Genomic DNA, 18207 nt, shown 5'->3' with positions numbered 1-18207 from the left:
CCCTGCCTGCCCTTCCACTTAGTCCTACTGGCCATATTCACTGGTTCCCAGTCATTTATTTCACCTGCTGACCTATTGCTCTGGTTCCCACCCCCCTGCCATACTAGTTTAAACCCTCCCGAGTGACACTAGCAAACCTCGCAGCCAGGATATTGGTGCCCCTCCAGTTTAGATGCAACCCGTCCTTCTTGTACAGATCTCACCTGCCCCGGAAGAGATCCTACTGATCCAGATATTGGAAACCCTCCCTCCTACACCATCTGTTCAGCCATGTGTTCAGCTGCACTATCTTCCTATTTCTAGCCTCATGACACGTGGCACAGGGAGTAATCCTGAGATTACAATCCTAGAGGTCCTGTTTTTTTAAACTTTCTGCCTAACTCCCTGAACTCGTGCTGCAGTATCTCGTCACTCTTCCTGCCTATGTCGTTAGTACCAATGTGTACCACGACTTCTGGCTGTTCTCCCTCTCCCTTCAGAATGTCCTGTACTGGATCAGAGACATCCTGGACCCTGGCACCAGGGAGGCAAAGTACCATCCTGGTGTCTCTTTCATAACCACAGAAGCGCCTATCTGAGCCCCTGACTATAGAGTCCCCTATGACAATTGCTCTTCTGTGCTTTGACCCCCCCCTGCTGAACAACAGAGACAGCCGTGGTGCCACTGCTCTGGCTACTGCTGTTGTTTTCCCCTGATAGGCCACCCCACCCCACCAAGAACAGTATCCAAAATGGTAAACCTGTTAGAGGAGGGGACAGCCACAGGGGATTTCTGCACTGACTGTCTGCCCCTTCTAGCGGTCACCCATCTATCTGTCTGTACCTTGGGTATGACCATGTCTCCAAAACTCCTGTCAATGACGCTTTCCACCACCTGAATGCTCCTAAGTGCATCCAACTGCTGCTCCAACCGATCCATGCGGTCTGTGAGGAGCTGCAATGTGAAGCGTCACAGATTTCCCATATCCCACAGGTGAAGCACTTCACCCCAGCAACTGCCATTTCTAGAACTATTTAATAAATTAATTTAAATCTAATAACTGCTTATTGACTCCTTATTAACTATACGTTCCCTAGGGCTAGATTTCTACTATAAATGCTAAATTCTAAGAACAGTAATCCCCTGATTCTGGTCTAGATACCCTCTACTTATTAATTATGTGATTAATTTTTTTGATTTAATTAGTTTAGCAATGTTTTAGTTTCAAATTCAGCGTAGATTCTCTACCAGCCAATCAGGTCACAGATTTACCGTGACGCCACTTTTAATTTTTTTTTTAAGACCCGAGGTCCACAAATCCCCGAGGTAAGGTTTTTATAATCAGCACTCTGGAACTCCGCCCTCCGACTCTGCTCCCTGGAACTCTCCTCGCGCTCTTTTATCCTGTGTCTCCGCTCTCCTCGCACTCTTTTATCCTGTGTCTCCGCCGCTCTCCTCGCGCTTTTATCCTGTGTCTCCACCATTCTCCTTGCGCTCTTTTATCCTGTGTCTCCACTGCTCTCCTCGTGCTCTTTTACCCTGTGTCTCCACCGCTCTCCTCGTGCTCTTTTATCCTGTCAAGCCTAAATCGTTTATATATAACACAAACAGCAAGGGACCCAACACCGATCCCTGTGAAACCCCAATGGACAAAGGCATCCTGTCACAAAAACAGCCTTTGACCATCACCCTCTGCTTCCTGCCACTCAGCCAATTCTGGATCCAATTTGCCAAATTGCCTTGGATCCCATGGGCTCTTATCTTCGTTATTAGGCCTTATCAACAACTGAAGTCCAAGTAGACTACATCAAATGCATTGCCCTCATCTACATGCCTGGTCACCTCTTCGAAAAATTCTATCAACTTGGTCAGACATGACCTCCCCTTAACAAAACCATGCTGACTGTCCTTGATCAATCCCTGCCTCTCCAAGTGTAGATTAATTCTGTCCCTCAGAATTGCTTCCAATAGCTTCCCCACCACTGGGGTTAGACTGAGTGGCCTGTAGTTCCCTGGTTTATCCCTTCCTCCCTTCTTGAATAACATTGGCTGTCCTCCAGTCCTCAGGCACCTCTCCTGTGGCCAGAGGTACTGAAAATTACCAGCTCCCCTATCTTCTCCCTTGCCTCACTCAACAGCCTAGGATACATTCCATCCAGGTCTGGAGATTTATCTACTTTTAAGCCTGCCAGCCCACTTAGAACCTCCCCCCATTGTATGCTAATTTCTATAATTATATCACAGTCCTTCTGCCTGATTTCCATACCTACGTCGTCCCTCTCACTTGTGAACACTGACACAAACTATTCATTTAGAACCCTACCTATGTCTTCCGGCTCCACACACAAATTACCACTATGGTCCTTAATGGGCCCTACTCTTTCCCTAGTTATCCTCTTACTCTTAACGTACTTGTAAAATAACTTTGGATTTTCCTTTACTTTACCTGCCAATGTTTTCTCATGCCCCCTTTTTGCTCTCCTGATTTCCTTTTTAAGTTCCCCCCTACACATTCTGTACTCCTCTAGGGCTTCCACTGTTTTGAGCCCTCGGTATCTGCCATAAGCCTCCCTTTTTCTCTTTATCTAATCCTGTATATCCCTCAACATCCAGGGTTTCCTGGATTTGTTGGTCCCACCCTTTGTCTTTAGTGGAATATGTTGGCCCTGTACTCTCTGTACTTCCTTCCAGTGCTGACATCATTGTTGTGCATCTATTGTCTGCCTCCGCTCACGGCAACAATAGCAGCCAAAAAAATATAAAGAATAAGCAGTAAAAAGATGCATTGCAAATGGCAACTGATTAAAGGCAATAACTTTGCAAGGACCTGCAACCATTTTGGTCAAGAAGTACAATGCTCAACAATAAATTAAAAATACTCTTCAGTAATGCTGAATTTGGAAAACTCACTAATGTTATTGGAAATGAATTTGATTATTTAAAAAAATAAATTAGTATTTGTCATAATATTAATTCAGTTGTGATAAAAACGTTATGCAGTGGTCCTTACAGGGTTGATACAGATACAGTCTGTATGGTTGATGTTGAATGGATCATATTTGTCAGCGAACACAATCAAGTCTGGTACTGGGTACACAGAAAGAGCATAATCATAGGCCCAGTAGACCGGACTGACGAATAGTGGCAGTGGTGTTAAATGTCCTTGTGCTATGATGGTCTTCACAAACTGCCAAAAAAAAATTGAAATAAAAATATTAGCGAAGTTAATATTTCACTGTCACAGAAATCCCTTAAAATGACTTAAAATAACAAAAATCCAAATGGTTTATAGGAAAAAGAACTGTTACATTTTAACTCATCAGTTACCCAAATACTCAAGAGATTCTCCCTGAGCCAGCAACCGAGAACTAGATTCCCTACACAGGAGGTAAAAAATTTCAAATGCAGCTTTGAAGAAAGTACTAATAAAAGAGTGAGCAAATCAATAAAAAACACAAAAAAGGCCAATATCAAGTAAAATTTTCTGCATAGGGAATTGCTGGATAATAGTTTTGAGTGAATGTCAAGAGATTAGAATGGAATAGAATGGAGTTACTCAGAGATACTGCAGCAGGGCTGATTAATTCTCCAAAGAGACATGTTGGTGTAATATTGCTATGCTTAATTTTTTTTAAATTATTGTCACTATATCAAAGACATAAAAAAAAGGTTTAAATAGCTAATCAATGTTGGACCATCTGAGCAGATGGTCCTATATGAGACAGCAGATTGTAGAAACAAATATGATAGTATGGAAATGCCGTTTTAAAAGTGAGGAGGTCTGTGGCCCTGTAACTCTTTCGAGTACAAACCCGTTTCCATCTATTTCAGATGAAGTTACATTGTTTCATGGTTTGCCATTGTGAGATTTGAACTCTTGATCTTGGGGTTACAAACCCAGTACCATAACCACTTGGCTATTTAGGCCAAGCTCTCTGTGGCCCTGTAGGTGGAGTCGAATAGCCTTCACAAAAGGAAAAAAGTTTGTGAAAGACAATTGATATTTATCAGCACTAATTACAAGGACATTAACAAAGGAGGTGCCACCTGTTCATAAAAGTGTAGTAAAGTCTCCCTTTATACACATTCTTACTGCTGCTATGTGACAGCTCTGCTGTAATTCTCTTGTTTCTCAACTTTCCCATAAAGAGGGTATATATCTAGACAAGAAGCAAAGATGAATTCTCCACAGAAGAAACAAGCTGCACTTGGTTCTGGAACACAGAAATTTACTGTATTCCTTTGGTATGATTGTTCCGCAACAGATATGTGGCGGAGAGTCCTCTTACTGCTATGGTCATTTTGTTAGTACACTATGCTGTAATTCCATGTAAAAAAAAATCTATACCTGTCATAAATTACTATAAAATTGACATCTAAATATATGAGTGTTGTGTCGAATTCAACAGGCCTGAACATACAGTACATATTTTAACTAATAGGATGTAAAATAAATAAAGAAGTTACAATAAAACTGTATACAGCAATACCAAAACCATAACGTGGTGTGCATTTTGGGAGGCATCATTATAAAAAAGACTCGCATTTATTCAGTGCCTTTCACAATCTCAGGACTTCCCACAGCCAACGAGTACTTTTGAAAAAGTCGCTAGTGTAACACAGGACATATAAGAATTATAGACAGCATATTAAAGCTATAAAGCGCACAGGTCCAACATGATGATACCAAGGTTGGGCAACTATATTTATGAAACAATGCTAGATTTTCATTGGAGCACAGAAGATTCTGTGGAGAATTTCTTATGGTTAGAAAGTCAGTGAAAAGGGGTAATCAATTTAATATAGCTATTAAGAGAAAAGAAGAAAAGTTAGGTAAAACATATTTACACAGAATTGTTATAACAAGGAATACTTTGCCACAAGGAGTAGTTGAGGCAGAGACCACTGATTCATTCAAAGCACAGAAAACACTAGCCCATAAGGAGAAACCATAACGGTGGGATTTGTCTCCAATTGATGTAACAAAAAGCTAACACAGACACATTGGTCTTGTACGCCATAAACTTCCAAGGTTCTAATTTAGTACCAACTGGTGGATCTCCATTTGAGAAAAATTACGAATTAAAATATCTGCTGTAAAGTAGCAATCCTAAGTGTTTTGATATCATGCTAATGGAGCCAGCATTATATACTGAAAGTATTTTCTTGCTTCAAGGACTAAAATTTCAGATTCCTTAAGTAAATTATCTAAAGTTTAATATAAATAGGTTTAAACCTAGATTGCCATAACTGACTATGATGAAGGGAGAATCTATTTTGAATTGTGTTACTATATAAAATTTAACCTTCAAGGTTCTTTATGCACAATAATTAGGAAACTTACATTTTATTCAGAAATACTATGCCAGTGGGTACCTTTGATGGTGCAAAATCGTTGACCATCAAATTGTCAAGATCTCAGTGTGCATCCCTGATCCGTGGTGAATTAGCTGATCTCAGCAAGGATAGCACAATAAAGGAGCGCTGCAACTGGCATCAATATCACTGTTCTGGAGAGGGCAGCGGGGGGGGTGGGGTAACACACTATTGTAGAGGCCTCTACTAGAAAGTGCATGCATGGATGCATGTCAGAAAGAAACAGTTTGTTTGGTCATTGACGGTTGCATAGCTTGTCAATGCTCACCGACTTCAGCTTACTTCTGAAGAATAATAATGGAGGCTGTCCAATGCATTTAAAACTGTTGCCAAGAATTAGACATTCACAGGGAAACCATGTGAGGTCTTGGCCGTCAGCTGCACTCAGGCCCGACTCAGGGCTTGGGGGTCTCCGAAGTTGGCAGCGGCCCTCCAAGCTGGGGGTAGGGGCTGCATAGGGCTGGGAAGGTCCCAGATTTTCCGGGACTGTCCCAGAGTTTGCCCTCCTGCCCTGCGTCGCAGGTGTGGGCTTTTGGGATAGCAGTTGTCCCAGATTTCTCTTCAGAACTGGTAGTGTGCATGGACAGACACAGTCACGAGTGAGCAGCACTGGCACCACTCTCCTCCTGACTTCGACAGGTGCATGGATAGGGTAGGAGGAGTCAGCGGGAGGGTGGGGGAGGAGGGAGTCCAGCTCTGTCCATGCAGCATCTGGGCTGTCGGCTGCCTCAGGCTGAACTCTGGGCAGAGGTTTTCCGAAGTCGGGTTCATCAGCCTTCCAAGGTGGAGGGGCTGGGCCCAGAGATGTATCCAGCAAGCCTGAGGGGGAGAGAAGAGGAGGGGTTCAGGCAGGGGAAGGGGTGTATGGGTGAACAAACCCATCAGCAACTCACCCCCACCCCACCCACCCGCCCCACTCCTTCATCACGTCAACATCCCAACCCCCTCCCACTGGCAAAGTGTCCTTTTTTTTCTTGCCTGCACCCTCCACAGGGTTGGTCACCTCAGACATCGCTTTCAGGGTAGGTTGAGGGGCAGAATATGAAACTGTCCGCTTTCTTTCATCTTCAGAGGTTTATTAGAATGTGGAATTCTTTGCCACAAACAACTACTGGGACAGAGGCTATATTATCATCTAAAAAAGAATTGGAGAAGTACCCAGAGAGGAATAAAGAAGAAATAATATAAAATAAAAGGAAAGTGGATTAGAGCAGAAAGGTTTTGAATGTGTTAAAATCTCACTTGATGATTCCAATCGAAGAGGTTACATTGGCACAGGTACAATGGCTGTAATGTCTTGGATTCGGGAAAAGGGTGCAGTGTAAGAAAACCTTGGCAGTTCAAAAATGATAAATTGGCCGTGACAAAACGAAAATATTTTTGCCTCGATATGATTCATGATTGGTTTCTTTTATACCAGCTCATATTACAAGTTTTTTTTATAAAAACATAGAATTTAATAAAGAATCTTAAGCAGAATCATATCATTCAACCCAACTGGTCTACGTTAATATTTATGCTGCTATGAACTTCCTCCCAATCCAATTACCTCCATCCACCCCGACCCCATTCTCTTTTTCCACGTATGTGCATCAAGTCTTTCCTTATTTTAAACCTTTAAGCCACTAGGGTTCCAGGTTGGTTCTGTGAGGATTGTCCATGTTTGACTACTACAAAATGCCAGCCAACATTTATTTGTTAAATGGTCTGTTGGTTTATGTATATAGAATGATTCCCAAGACAAGAAGAATCACTTGGCAGCACATGGAACATTTCAGTGAGCGTATAGTGGAAAATATTGTATGTTTATCCCTGGGTAGTGTTTTTGTTCCCAGAAATAGGGCAAGTAAAGTGACTCTCAGGCTCATGGGGCATACAAGGATGGTCTATAGTAGTGGTTGATAACGCTGAACCACAGTATCTAGTGTAAAATCTCAAAAATAAATGAACAGCTACTCACATGGTTTGGAATATCCAAATTACTGCTAGGAAAACGGATACAATTTCTACACATCTTATTAACCAAATCCTCACGAAAAATGATGATCTCCTGTGTACAGTACTGAATCCTGACAATATTAAGCACAGAAAAATATTATTAGTATGCTCTTTTAAAAAAGAACATCCATTCAATAAAACGAATATTGAACTGTGAAATGATCAGTTATGCAGAAAATTTACCTGCAGGGGTTTGTAGTAAATACAGAAAATGGAACTCTCTTACTGAACTCTTCCGTGATGTAGTCAGCTAGCGGAGGTCTTTAAATAAATGAAAATAGGGTTATAAATTAATCTTCTATCAGCTGTCTACAAAACCAGTTTTATACAATCTCGAAAGGTGATCTTGCTTCCTGCAGCATTCAGGAGAATCTTGGTGTTTAAATAGAAAGAATAGAATATCTTTCATGGCTCTGCATACAGAGGTACATGGAACAAGAAGCCAAAGAAGACCAAGGAAGCGCTGGATAGACAACGTCAAGGTGTGATTTGTCACAAAAAGGGTTACAGATAACTGAAGCGACCGGGCTAGTTGAAAACCGACAACAATAGAATGATTTCATTTGGAACCACTTGTCGCTGCTGGGCTGATGGATGGAAAGTAGTAGCAGTTGTACTACTGGAAAACCAAGTCCAATGGCACAGGACACCATCCATCCCCGATAATGAAAAGAGCAGAAGAGAAGAAATATAGGTGATTACCTGGGTAAGATAGAGCTGGGACCCGGATCTTCAGGGCCAGGAACAAAAACAAAGCGGCAGCTGCAAAATGAGTGAAGAAAAATACTTAGATTCTATTATTGACTGTAACATAGTATCAAAAATTTCTACAACATTTTCTGAAAGCATGAATTTATTTTAAAAAGTGCATGATGTAATAATATTCCACATCACGTTAAGTAAAACGTTCTACGTTGAAGTGCAAAGAAGAAGCCTCAATTCTAATTTTTCCTACAATATACAAAGGTACCAGGCTCTAGTTGGCTGGAAGTCAATTGGCTGGAATCTCCCAACAGTGAGCGTAGCTAATTTACTAAATCCCAAGTTGCCGTTGCCATATAGTACATGTTGACCAAGCAATTACTGTGCCTGCCACCAAATCTTGGGATAGTTAATGGATTCTCTTGGCGGTGGTGGTGGTGGTCGTTGGGGGGGGGGGGCAAGGATAATCCAGTATTCAACACAATCTTATTTAATTAGCCTCTCTACCCACCACCTTCAATCTACACCTCTGATATCAAAAGTGAGGAGCTCATCAATTTCTTGGTCTCCAAAGCCGAGACCATCTACTTAACTGCTTTCACCATTTACTGCCCCAACACTTCCCAATACCTCTCAGTCTACAATACTCTGCAGCTTTTCTCTTATCTTTTCTCCTTATACCACATCAGACTCATCTTTTCTACAAAGCCAATCCCTTACTCCCTTGAATTCTTTCCGACTTAACCGCTACTCTTTGGCCCAATGTGTAAATCCTCCATTTATTCAAACATCTCTTCCTGCCCCCAGTTAACTCCTTCCTCAAAAGTTCATTCTTGACCCCACTGTCCTTTCCAATCTCTAGCTTCCTCCTTAAGGCCACTGAATGTACCAATCGTCATTACCAACCAACTCCACATTCATCATTGCCTGTTAAAATTACTCCAGTCTGCATTTTGTTCAATGCACAGCAGGGCTTACAGTAGTCATAATGTTTCTTACTGTAGCATTATCCACCTTTACCCTTCAACATAATCAATTACTGCATCTCCCTCCACATTGCATCTCTGTGGTATTGCCCTTTCATGTTCTATTCCTATTTGTCATAATAGAGCAGGCACATTATTTCCTATATCCCTTCAAGTTTTCATCTTTCTCCTTCCACATACTGTTGACATATATACCTACTCTCAGGTACAGTCAGCTTCTGTATGTACGTTGATGACAGCCAGCTTTCTTTCTGCTAAACCCATAATTGAAAGGGTGTTAAACAGAAAGCAGAAAATTACATATGCTAAGGCCAGGATTTTCAGGCTTCTGTCCATGTCGGAAAGAAGATTATGGAGGGGTCGGGGAGCTTTAAAAATGGCAGGCAGGATATGATTCTGGAATTCCTGTCCCTAGTCCCATCTGGTGGGAATTTTATGGGATAAAGGTGTGGGTAGCAGGCCCGCACTCAGCAATCCTACCCTTGCCCAATCCATTGCAGTGTGGGCATTTCAGATCCCCTGCAATTTTGATGGAGTCAGGCAGGCTTTTACAGATGTGGCACACAACTCATGTGACTCACGGCTCCTCAGAGGTGTCGTGAGCCATGGGGAATACCTAGTCTGGAGTCAGGAAACTTTTAAAACTGTCAGTCAAAAAAATTAGCCAACTGAGCCCAACAGCTACCTAGTGAGCCTGATGGCCACCTTTTCAGTCTGCTTCAAAGATTTCAATGTATTCAGTTTTACTGCCTTTGTTGACACAGCTTTGCAATTAAATCCCATTCTGAATGCTTGGCTGAGCTCCAAACCCATTAATTGGATTCAAGCTCTCTAGGGGGTTGTTCACACTGCTGTGAAGAGGACATTGACCTTTGTATGACTGACAGTTTTATGAGCTCATAATAACTTTATCCATCTTTGAAGTGGATTCTCAATGCCTGTTTGTTTATTTGGGCAAGATTAAGAAGATTAAAATGTTTTCTATAGGATTATGAATGGCTCTGCTTGATTGGCGGTTTTATTAGCTTATAAGGAGGGCATTTTCTTCAAGGGAATTTTGAATGCCTGTTTGCTTATTTTGGCAGTTTCATGGGCATTTCATAGGTATGCCAGTGTTATTATAGGGTTCACTGATTCTGCACTGAGTGGATTTGGAAGAGTGGGTATGGAGGATGCATGGACTGTTTGGAAGGGGTATGGGGTGTGGGGGGTGTGAGGGATGAGGTCTTGGGACCTAACATCTGTGACTAGAACTTGCTCAATATTCCAGTGGATGGGGACGGGCCTTCTAACCTGTCTGCATCAACATTCACCCACCTCCATCCAAGATAAAAATATGGCAGTGGACATTGCCAGCGTGCAGGTGGGATTGCAGAATTGGGAAAATTCCTGCCTCAAAGATGAAAATTAGGCCCTAGAAATCTGAAATAAAAACAGAAAATGCTGGAAACACTCAGCCAGTCAGCTTTCTGTTCTTTCCACAGATGCTTACACTCAGGTTCTTCAGTATTGATAATAGGTTCAAACCTGAAGCATTATTTTGTCTGTTGTAACCACAGACGTTGAATGACCTGCTGATTGAAGCTGTGTTGTCAGGTTACCTATCCCACATTATCATAGATGAGCCAGAACTCACTTCAAATAAATGCTGCTAAGGTCAAAATCATATTTGTGTCTTACCAGGAACTTTACAACGGATCACATTCCAGCCAAAGGCCAACTATTCAATTGGAGTGAAACCCTCAGGACCTATGCAAGTCTGCATTTGCCATGTGAATGCATATCTCCCCCTGTGTAACTGTGGTGCACTATCCCTCCTCATCCTCGGCGACCTCTCTGGCTTTTGACACAGTCGCCTATAGATTCCTCTTCCAACAACATCATACAAAGACATAGCGTCAATCAATTTCTACATGTCCAGAGAAGCCACTCGGCTCTATATTTCCATTGCCTCTCTTGACCTCTCCCCTGATTCTGTGTTGTCAGCCTGCTAATATGACATTAAGTCCTGGATAAGTCTCAATTTCAACCAATTTAGCATTGGCAAGACCAAATCCATCATCTTCAGCCACCACCACAAACACCTGGCCACAGATTCTATCCCCTTCCAGCCACCAATTAATGTTGAAAATAATTGTTCACAATTTTGGCATCATATTTGCTCCTGAGCACCGGTTACAACCCTATATCCTCTCTATTACAAAGCCCACCTACTTCCATCTCTTATAATATTGCTCATCACCACACCTGCTTCAGCCAATTTACTGCTGTTAAAACCTTCATCCTGCCTTTTTTACTTCCAGACTTCACTATTCCAATGATCTTCAAACTGAACTTCCATCCTTCAACCGCCATAAACTTCAATTCATCCACAATCACGCTGCTCATATTATAACCCACACAAAGTCTCGTTCAGCCATCACCCCTGTGCTCACTGATCTTCTAGGCAGCTCCCTGGTACCCCAGTGTTACAAATTGTGTTCAAATTCCTTCATGGTCTCAAACCCCCATTTATATAACCACCGCCAGACCTTCCGCAGAGGGCCTTGGAACATTTTTCATTATATAAAATTAAATGCAAGTTGTTGATGTTGTTGTTCCCAGACATAAATGTCGGTGGGAGGGAGTCCTACTGCTGCCCAACACCACCATCTCACTATTGGTGGAGTTGTATGTCATTTCAATCCTGCTAGCAATATAGTAGGCAGTCATTAGTATTGAATGTACGGACATAATTTGGCAGATCTGTAATCTGAATAAGAAACATTGAGCAAGGTAACTCAAATGAATTTCTTGAATTTGTACAAATCCAAAAAGGTACAAAGGGAAATTTAGAGGACAAAAATATCAGATCTTTAGCACATTTTGAAAATTAAGTAATCACTTCATAATCACTTAATCAAGAATTATTGGAAACTACTAATGAGGTTGATGCATGTTTTATCGCACTTACTTTTTGTGGATATTGGGATATTCACAGATAATATCTGCAAGTGTTTTCAGCGATTCTGAAAATGTGATAAGATTAAAAAAGAATTTAAAATAAAGCTGGAGTTCTAAGTCAGGAGTCAATTTATAGTTTTTTTTTAAAAATCAACTGTGCTTCACCTGTTAGAGACTTGATCTGGTTGTTTCCATAGGGAGCAGAGGAAAAATTGCCACAGAAGATGAAACAAGTGGGTGGCATGGAAGAATAACCTGCAGAGCACATCATGTAAGTACATATGCCACAGCTACAGGAATGCTTCTGCACAAATGTTTACATATAGAAAATGTCACTTTTAAATCACTGTATTCAGTAGCAGTATACTGAGAATAGTAAAACTGCTCCATATAATATTCTTCCTTCTAGTCACCATTTCTCACTTTGAGGTAACTAATAAGCATAAGAAAATTAGATTAGAAATAAGGAAGATAGTATGCAGGTGCAGCAAGCAACTAGGAAGGCAAGTGGCATGTTGGCCTTTATTGCAAAGGGATTGGAGTACAAGAATAAAGAAGTCTTGGTGCAATTGTACAGAGTTTTGGTGAGACCACATATGGAATACTGTGTGTTGTTTTGGTCTCCACATTTAAGAAACGATATACTTGCATTGGAGGTGGTACAGCAAAGGTTCACTAGACTGGTCCCTAGGATGAGGAGGTTGTCCTATGATGGAAGGAGCAATAAATTGGGCTTATATTCTCTGGAGTCTAGAAGAATGAGAGGTGATTTCATTGAAACCTACAAAATTCTGAAGGGGCTTGATAGGGTTTGTTAGCGATTGTTTTCATTGGTCAGGGAGTCTAAAACACAGTCTCAGGATAAGGAGCTGATCACTTAGGACTGAGATAAAGAAAAATTACTTCACTCAAAAGGCTGTGAATCTTTGGAATTCTCTACCTCAGAGGGTTACGGATGCTCCATCATTGAATACATGCTCCATCACTGAATACATTTAAGGCTGGGATAGACAGGATTTTTGGTATCTCGGGAAATTAAGGAATATGGGGGGGGGGGGGGGGTTCGGGTGGCAAAATGGAGTTGAAGTCCAAGATCAGCAATGGTGGAGCCGACCCAACAGGCCATATGGTCTACAATTTCTTATGTTATTATCAATAAGAATATTTATAATTACAGTAATACAGGTGAACATAACATTATTTTGGATCTTAGACTTCACTTGAACAAGCCTACTTGTCTCAAAGATTATAGCCTTCCCCCAAATACTGAGGTTTTTAAAAGCCATACGAACCAGAAAAGTTAGTGATGTCAGGGTAAAGAGGAGAAAAAAATATTTATGGTTGTTGGTTAAGGACAGGGTGGGATCAACTTTGATATCTCCCCTCAAAGTATAAGCTCACACTAGCTCAGCACCCCGATGCCTAAAGAGACGCTGTAATTCTTTGTTTAAATAAATGCAGTAAACATGTTACCTGAAAACATCATATGAAGTTTTTCAAGTACTTCCACCTGGTCCAGCCACACATCGGAGACAAAAACAAACATGGCGTCTTCATTTTCTTCCTCCAGTTGCTTTAACTTTGAAGAAGATTTCACCGATGTAGCAGAGGGACCACCAAAAAAGTTTATGTTGCCATAATAAGCTCTGAGAGACAGAGCACGAGAAGTTTCAAGATCATCAAATGGATGAGATTGGGTAATCACGAACAACATAAGGACCATATTCCCATAGACAATTTTAAGTTTCTAATGGATCCATTTTTTTTTTAAATCGTCAAATGCAATGAAATTATGAACAGCTAGAATGCTACAGTTTAGGTTGATCACTATTCATCAGACTGGGTTAACAGTTTTAAGTCAAACACACAAAGCAGTTTAGCATATTATCAGAAAACAAATCCTTTGAAATATTTAAAAAATCATTTATTTTCAAACATACAGATGTGCTGAGGAGAAATCGGAGACAATCATCTCAAGAGACACCCGTTTCTGAGCTGAACACCCAGATCTCAGACTGGCTGAAGTGGAAACCAAAGAAACAGACAGACTAAGTGAGTGGGTAAATCTATGGCAGAAGCAGTTCAATGTGGAGGAGGTGAGAGGTCTTCCACTTTGGATCTGAGAATAACAATTTCTCAATGGCGAAGAGCAATGTGATTAGGTATCTATGTACACAAATCACTAGAAGCTAGTGCACAGGTACAAAGACTAATTAAAAAGGCTAATGAAATGCTGACCCTTTATCTCATGGAGCTAGAATTCAAAAGTAAGGAAGTGATCTTAATTCTTAAATGACCTAGCTCTAAATTTATGTCAGGAAGTACTTTTCCAGATTTTTACTACTTTTGGCATGTAACTGTTTCTCACAAAAGTTGTGTATACTAGGTCAATTGCAATTTTCAGACAGAAATTTATCATTTTTGTTTGACAAGGGTAAACAGGGATATGGAACAATGGCGGGTAAATTAAATTAAGGTACAGATCAGCCATTATCTAACAGAATGGTAGAGAAGGATTGAGGCACTTAATAGTCCATTCCTGTTCCAACGATCGAAAAACACTAAGCAGTAAATAGATGTTGTCCTGATAGCTACAGGGCAGGGCAGGATTTTACGGCCCCTCCGGCCGGCAGGATCTTCTGATCTCACCCAAGCCAATGCAAATTTGAATGGCTTGCTGCATCTGCTGTGGGGGGATTCTGCCGCGGCGGGGCCAAAAAATGCAAGCCTACTTCTGATATGGTCAAGGGTTGTGATTAAGACTAGATGCTCTTATAAATTCAAATAATAGGTCATTCAAATTTGGTCTGTGATCAGGGACAGGAGGGTGTGACTCCAGGTGAAACAGGTATGGGGGCCCAGGGGGTAGCGTTCGACGAGCCTCAGCCCCTTCATCTGTCTAACACTTACAAGGTTCTTGCAAGCTGTGTGGACAAGAACAGGGGCTGCAGGGAGGATGAACGAACTCACCAAGGCACCATGGTACAGGGAGCCATTCAAGTGGGGGGAGGAAACAGGAATGTGGTAGTGGGAGGGGACAGTATAATTAGGGGGATACATACTGTTCTCTGCAGTCGTGAACATGAGTCCCAAAGACTGTGTTGCCTGCCTGGTGCGAGGGTCAAGGACATCTCCTCAGGGCTGGAGAGGAACTTGAAATGGGGGGGGCTTCAATTGTCATCATCCACGTTGGTACCAACAACATTGATAGAACTAGAAAGATTGTTCTTCTGAAAGAATTTGAACAGTTAGGAGCTAAATTAAAAGCAGAACCTCCAAGGTAATAATCTTGGGATTACTACCTGAACCATAGGCAAGCTGGCATAGGGTAAGTAAAGTCAAGGAGTTAAATGCATGGCTGAAAGATTGGTGTGGGAGGAATGGATTTCAGTTCCTTGGGCACTAGCATCAGTACTGGGGTAGAATGGAGAAGTTCCAGTGGGATGGGCTTCACTCGAACCGTGCTGGGACCAATGTCCTGAAGAACTGAATGACTAGGGCTGTAGAGAGGGCTTTAAACTAAATAGAGGGGGAGGGGATTCTGGAAAGGGGATAGGTAGGCTTACAAAGCAAAAGGATATGGCAGCTTTGCAGGGCAGCTATTTAGTGAATGATACCCAGGGTGTGACAGGAAGGGACAGGGTCTACAAACATTAAAAAAAGCAAATAGGGTCAAAGAGAGAAAATATGGTAAAAAGGCAAAATAAATGGCTCTTTGCTTAAATGCACATAGTATTCGGAACAAGATAAATGAATTAACAACACAAATAGAGGCTAATGGGTATGATCTTATAGCTATTACGGAGATGTGGTCGCAAAGAGATCAAAGCTGGAAACTAAATATTCAGGGGAATGTGACTTTTTGAAAGGACAGGCAGGAAGGAAAGGGTGGTGGGGTAGCTTTGTTAGTACGAGACAGAGTAAGTACAATAGCAAGAAAGGATCTTGGATCGGAAGATGCAGAATCCAAATGGGCTGAGGTAAGAAATAACAAGGGGAAGAAGACGCTGGTGGGAGTAGCCTATAGGCTCCTGAACAGTAGCTATACTGTAGGACAGAGAATAAATCAGAAGATAATGAGGGCATGTAAAAAAGGCAGTACATTAATCATGGGTGACTTCAATCTTCATGTAGGTTGGGAAAATCAAATTGGGAAAATCAAATTGGCAGAGGTAGCCATGAGCAAGAATTCATAGAGTGTATTCTGGACAGTTCCCTAAAAAAATGTTGTGGATCCAACCAGGGATCAAGCTATTTTCGATCTGTAATGTGTAATGAGGTAGGTTTAATAAATAATCTCAGAGTAAAAGATACCCTACGAAACAGTGACCATAATATGATAGAATTTAGCATTCAGTTTAAGAGTGAGAAACTTGGGTCGGTAACAACTGCGCTAAACTTAAATAAGAGTAATTACAAAGGAATGAAGGCAGAGTTGGCTGGAGTAAACTGGGACAGGATTTTAGCAGAAAAAATAGTTGACGAACAATAGCAGGCGTTTAAGAAAATAGTTCATGACTCAGAATAAAGATATATCCCAGTGAGGAAGAAGGATTCAAGGAAAGGGATACAGAATGAGGCTAGGAAAATAGTAATGGGGAACCAGGAAATGGCAGAGGAGTTGAATAAATACTTTGCTTCAGTTTTCACAGTATAAAACACTAATAGCATTCCAATACTAAATAATCAAGGGGAAAAAGTGGGGGAGGAAATAAATACAATAACTATCACAAGAGAAAAAGTACCAGGGAATCTAATGGGGCTAAAGGCCAATAAGTCCCCTGGACCTGATGGGCTGCATCCGAGGGTATTAAAAGAAGTAGCCACTGAGATAGTGATGTGCTGGTAGTAATCTTCCAAGAATCCTTCGATTCTGGAAAAAGTCCCAGAGGATTGAAAAACTGCCAAATGTAACACCCTTATTCAAAAAGGGAGACAAAAAACAGGTAACTCTCGGCCAGTTAGCTTAACATCTGTCATTGGGAAAATGTTAAGAGTCTATTATAAAGGATGTAATAGCAGAACATTTAGAATTACATTATCTAATCAAACAGAGTCAGCATGGCTTCATGAAGGGGAAATCGTCCCTAACAGATTTATTAGAATTCTTTGAGGAGGTAACAAGCAGGATAGATAAAGGGGAACCAGTAGATGTAATATATTTGGATTTCCAAAAGGTGTTCGATAAGATACCGCACATAAGGCTATTAATAAGATAAGAGGCCATGGCGTTGAAGGTAGTATATTAGTATGGTTAGAGAATTGGCTAACTAATATAAGACAGAGAGTTGGAACAAGGGGGGCAGTTACAGGATGCAACCTGTGGAGCACCACAAGGATCAGTGCTGGGCCTCAATTATTTACAATATATATTAATGACTTAGATGAGGGAAGTGAATGTACTATCGCCAAATTTGCAGATGATACAAAAATAGGTGGGAAGGCAAGTGGTGAGGATGACACAAGAATTCTACAGAGAGGTATAGACAGGTTAAGTGAGTGGGCAAAAAAGTGGCAGATGGAATATAATGTGGGAAAATGAGGTTACGCGCTTTGGCAGGAAGAATAGAGGAGCTGAACATTATTTAAATGGAGAAAGACTGCAGAAAGCTGCTGCACAGAGGGATTTAGGAGTCCTTGTGTTTAAATCACAAGAAGCTAACATACAAGTTCAACAGGTAATAGGGAAGGCAAATGGAATGTTAGCCTTTATTTCAAAGGGAATGGAGTATAAAAATAGGGAAGTCTTGCTAAAACTATACAAGGCACTAGTTAGACCACACCTAGAATACTGTGAACAATTTTGGTCCTCTTATCTAAGGAAAGATATACTGGCACTGGAGGAAGTCCAGAGAAGGTTCACTAGGTTGATTCCAGGTATGGAGGGATTTTCTTATCAGGAGAGGTTGAGTAGTTTGGGCCTGTACTCATTTGAGTTTAGAAGAATGCGAGGCAACCTCATTGAAACATATAGGGGGCTTGACAGGGTAATGCTAAGAGGTTGTTTCTGCTTGTGGGAGAGTCTAGGAGCAGAGGGCATAATCTTAGAGTAAGGGGGTGGCCCATTTAAGACAGAGATGAGGAAGAACTTCTTCTCTCAAATGGTAATTAATCTGTGGAATTCTTTACTGCAGAGGGCTGTGGAAACTGGATCGATAAGTATATTCAAGGCGGAGAAGAATAGATTTTTAATCAGTAAGGGAATCAAGGGTTATGAGGAAA

The 18207-nt window shown here is 41.3% G+C and overlaps 1 protein-coding gene across 5 annotated transcripts in view; it reads right to left on the bottom strand.

Annotated features, from left to right (window-relative positions):
* pole2 (polymerase (DNA directed), epsilon 2) overlaps positions 1–18207 on the bottom strand; it is a 139093-nt gene that overhangs the window by 7047 nt on the left and 113839 nt on the right. For all 5 annotated transcript variants that reach the window (XM_041214109.1, XM_041214110.1, XM_041214111.1 and 2 more), the window contains 7 exons: positions 13459–13631; positions 12151–12240; positions 11996–12050; positions 8057–8116; positions 7538–7615; positions 7317–7425; positions 2991–3167 (listed from right to left, as the gene is read on the bottom strand). In XM_041214109.1, the coding sequence (XP_041070043.1) occupies positions 2991–3167; positions 7317–7425; positions 7538–7615; positions 8057–8116; positions 11996–12050; positions 12151–12240; positions 13459–13631 (742 nt within the window). The remainder of the gene's footprint in view (positions 1–2990; positions 3168–7316; positions 7426–7537; positions 7616–8056; positions 8117–11995; positions 12051–12150; positions 12241–13458; positions 13632–18207) is intronic.

This window comes from Carcharodon carcharias, chromosome 20, assembly GCF_017639515.1.
Source record: "Carcharodon carcharias isolate sCarCar2 chromosome 20, sCarCar2.pri, whole genome shotgun sequence".
Taxonomy (NCBI): Eukaryota; Metazoa; Chordata; class Chondrichthyes; order Lamniformes; family Lamnidae; genus Carcharodon; species Carcharodon carcharias.
This window is presented reverse-complemented; position numbering and strand designations above follow the sequence as displayed.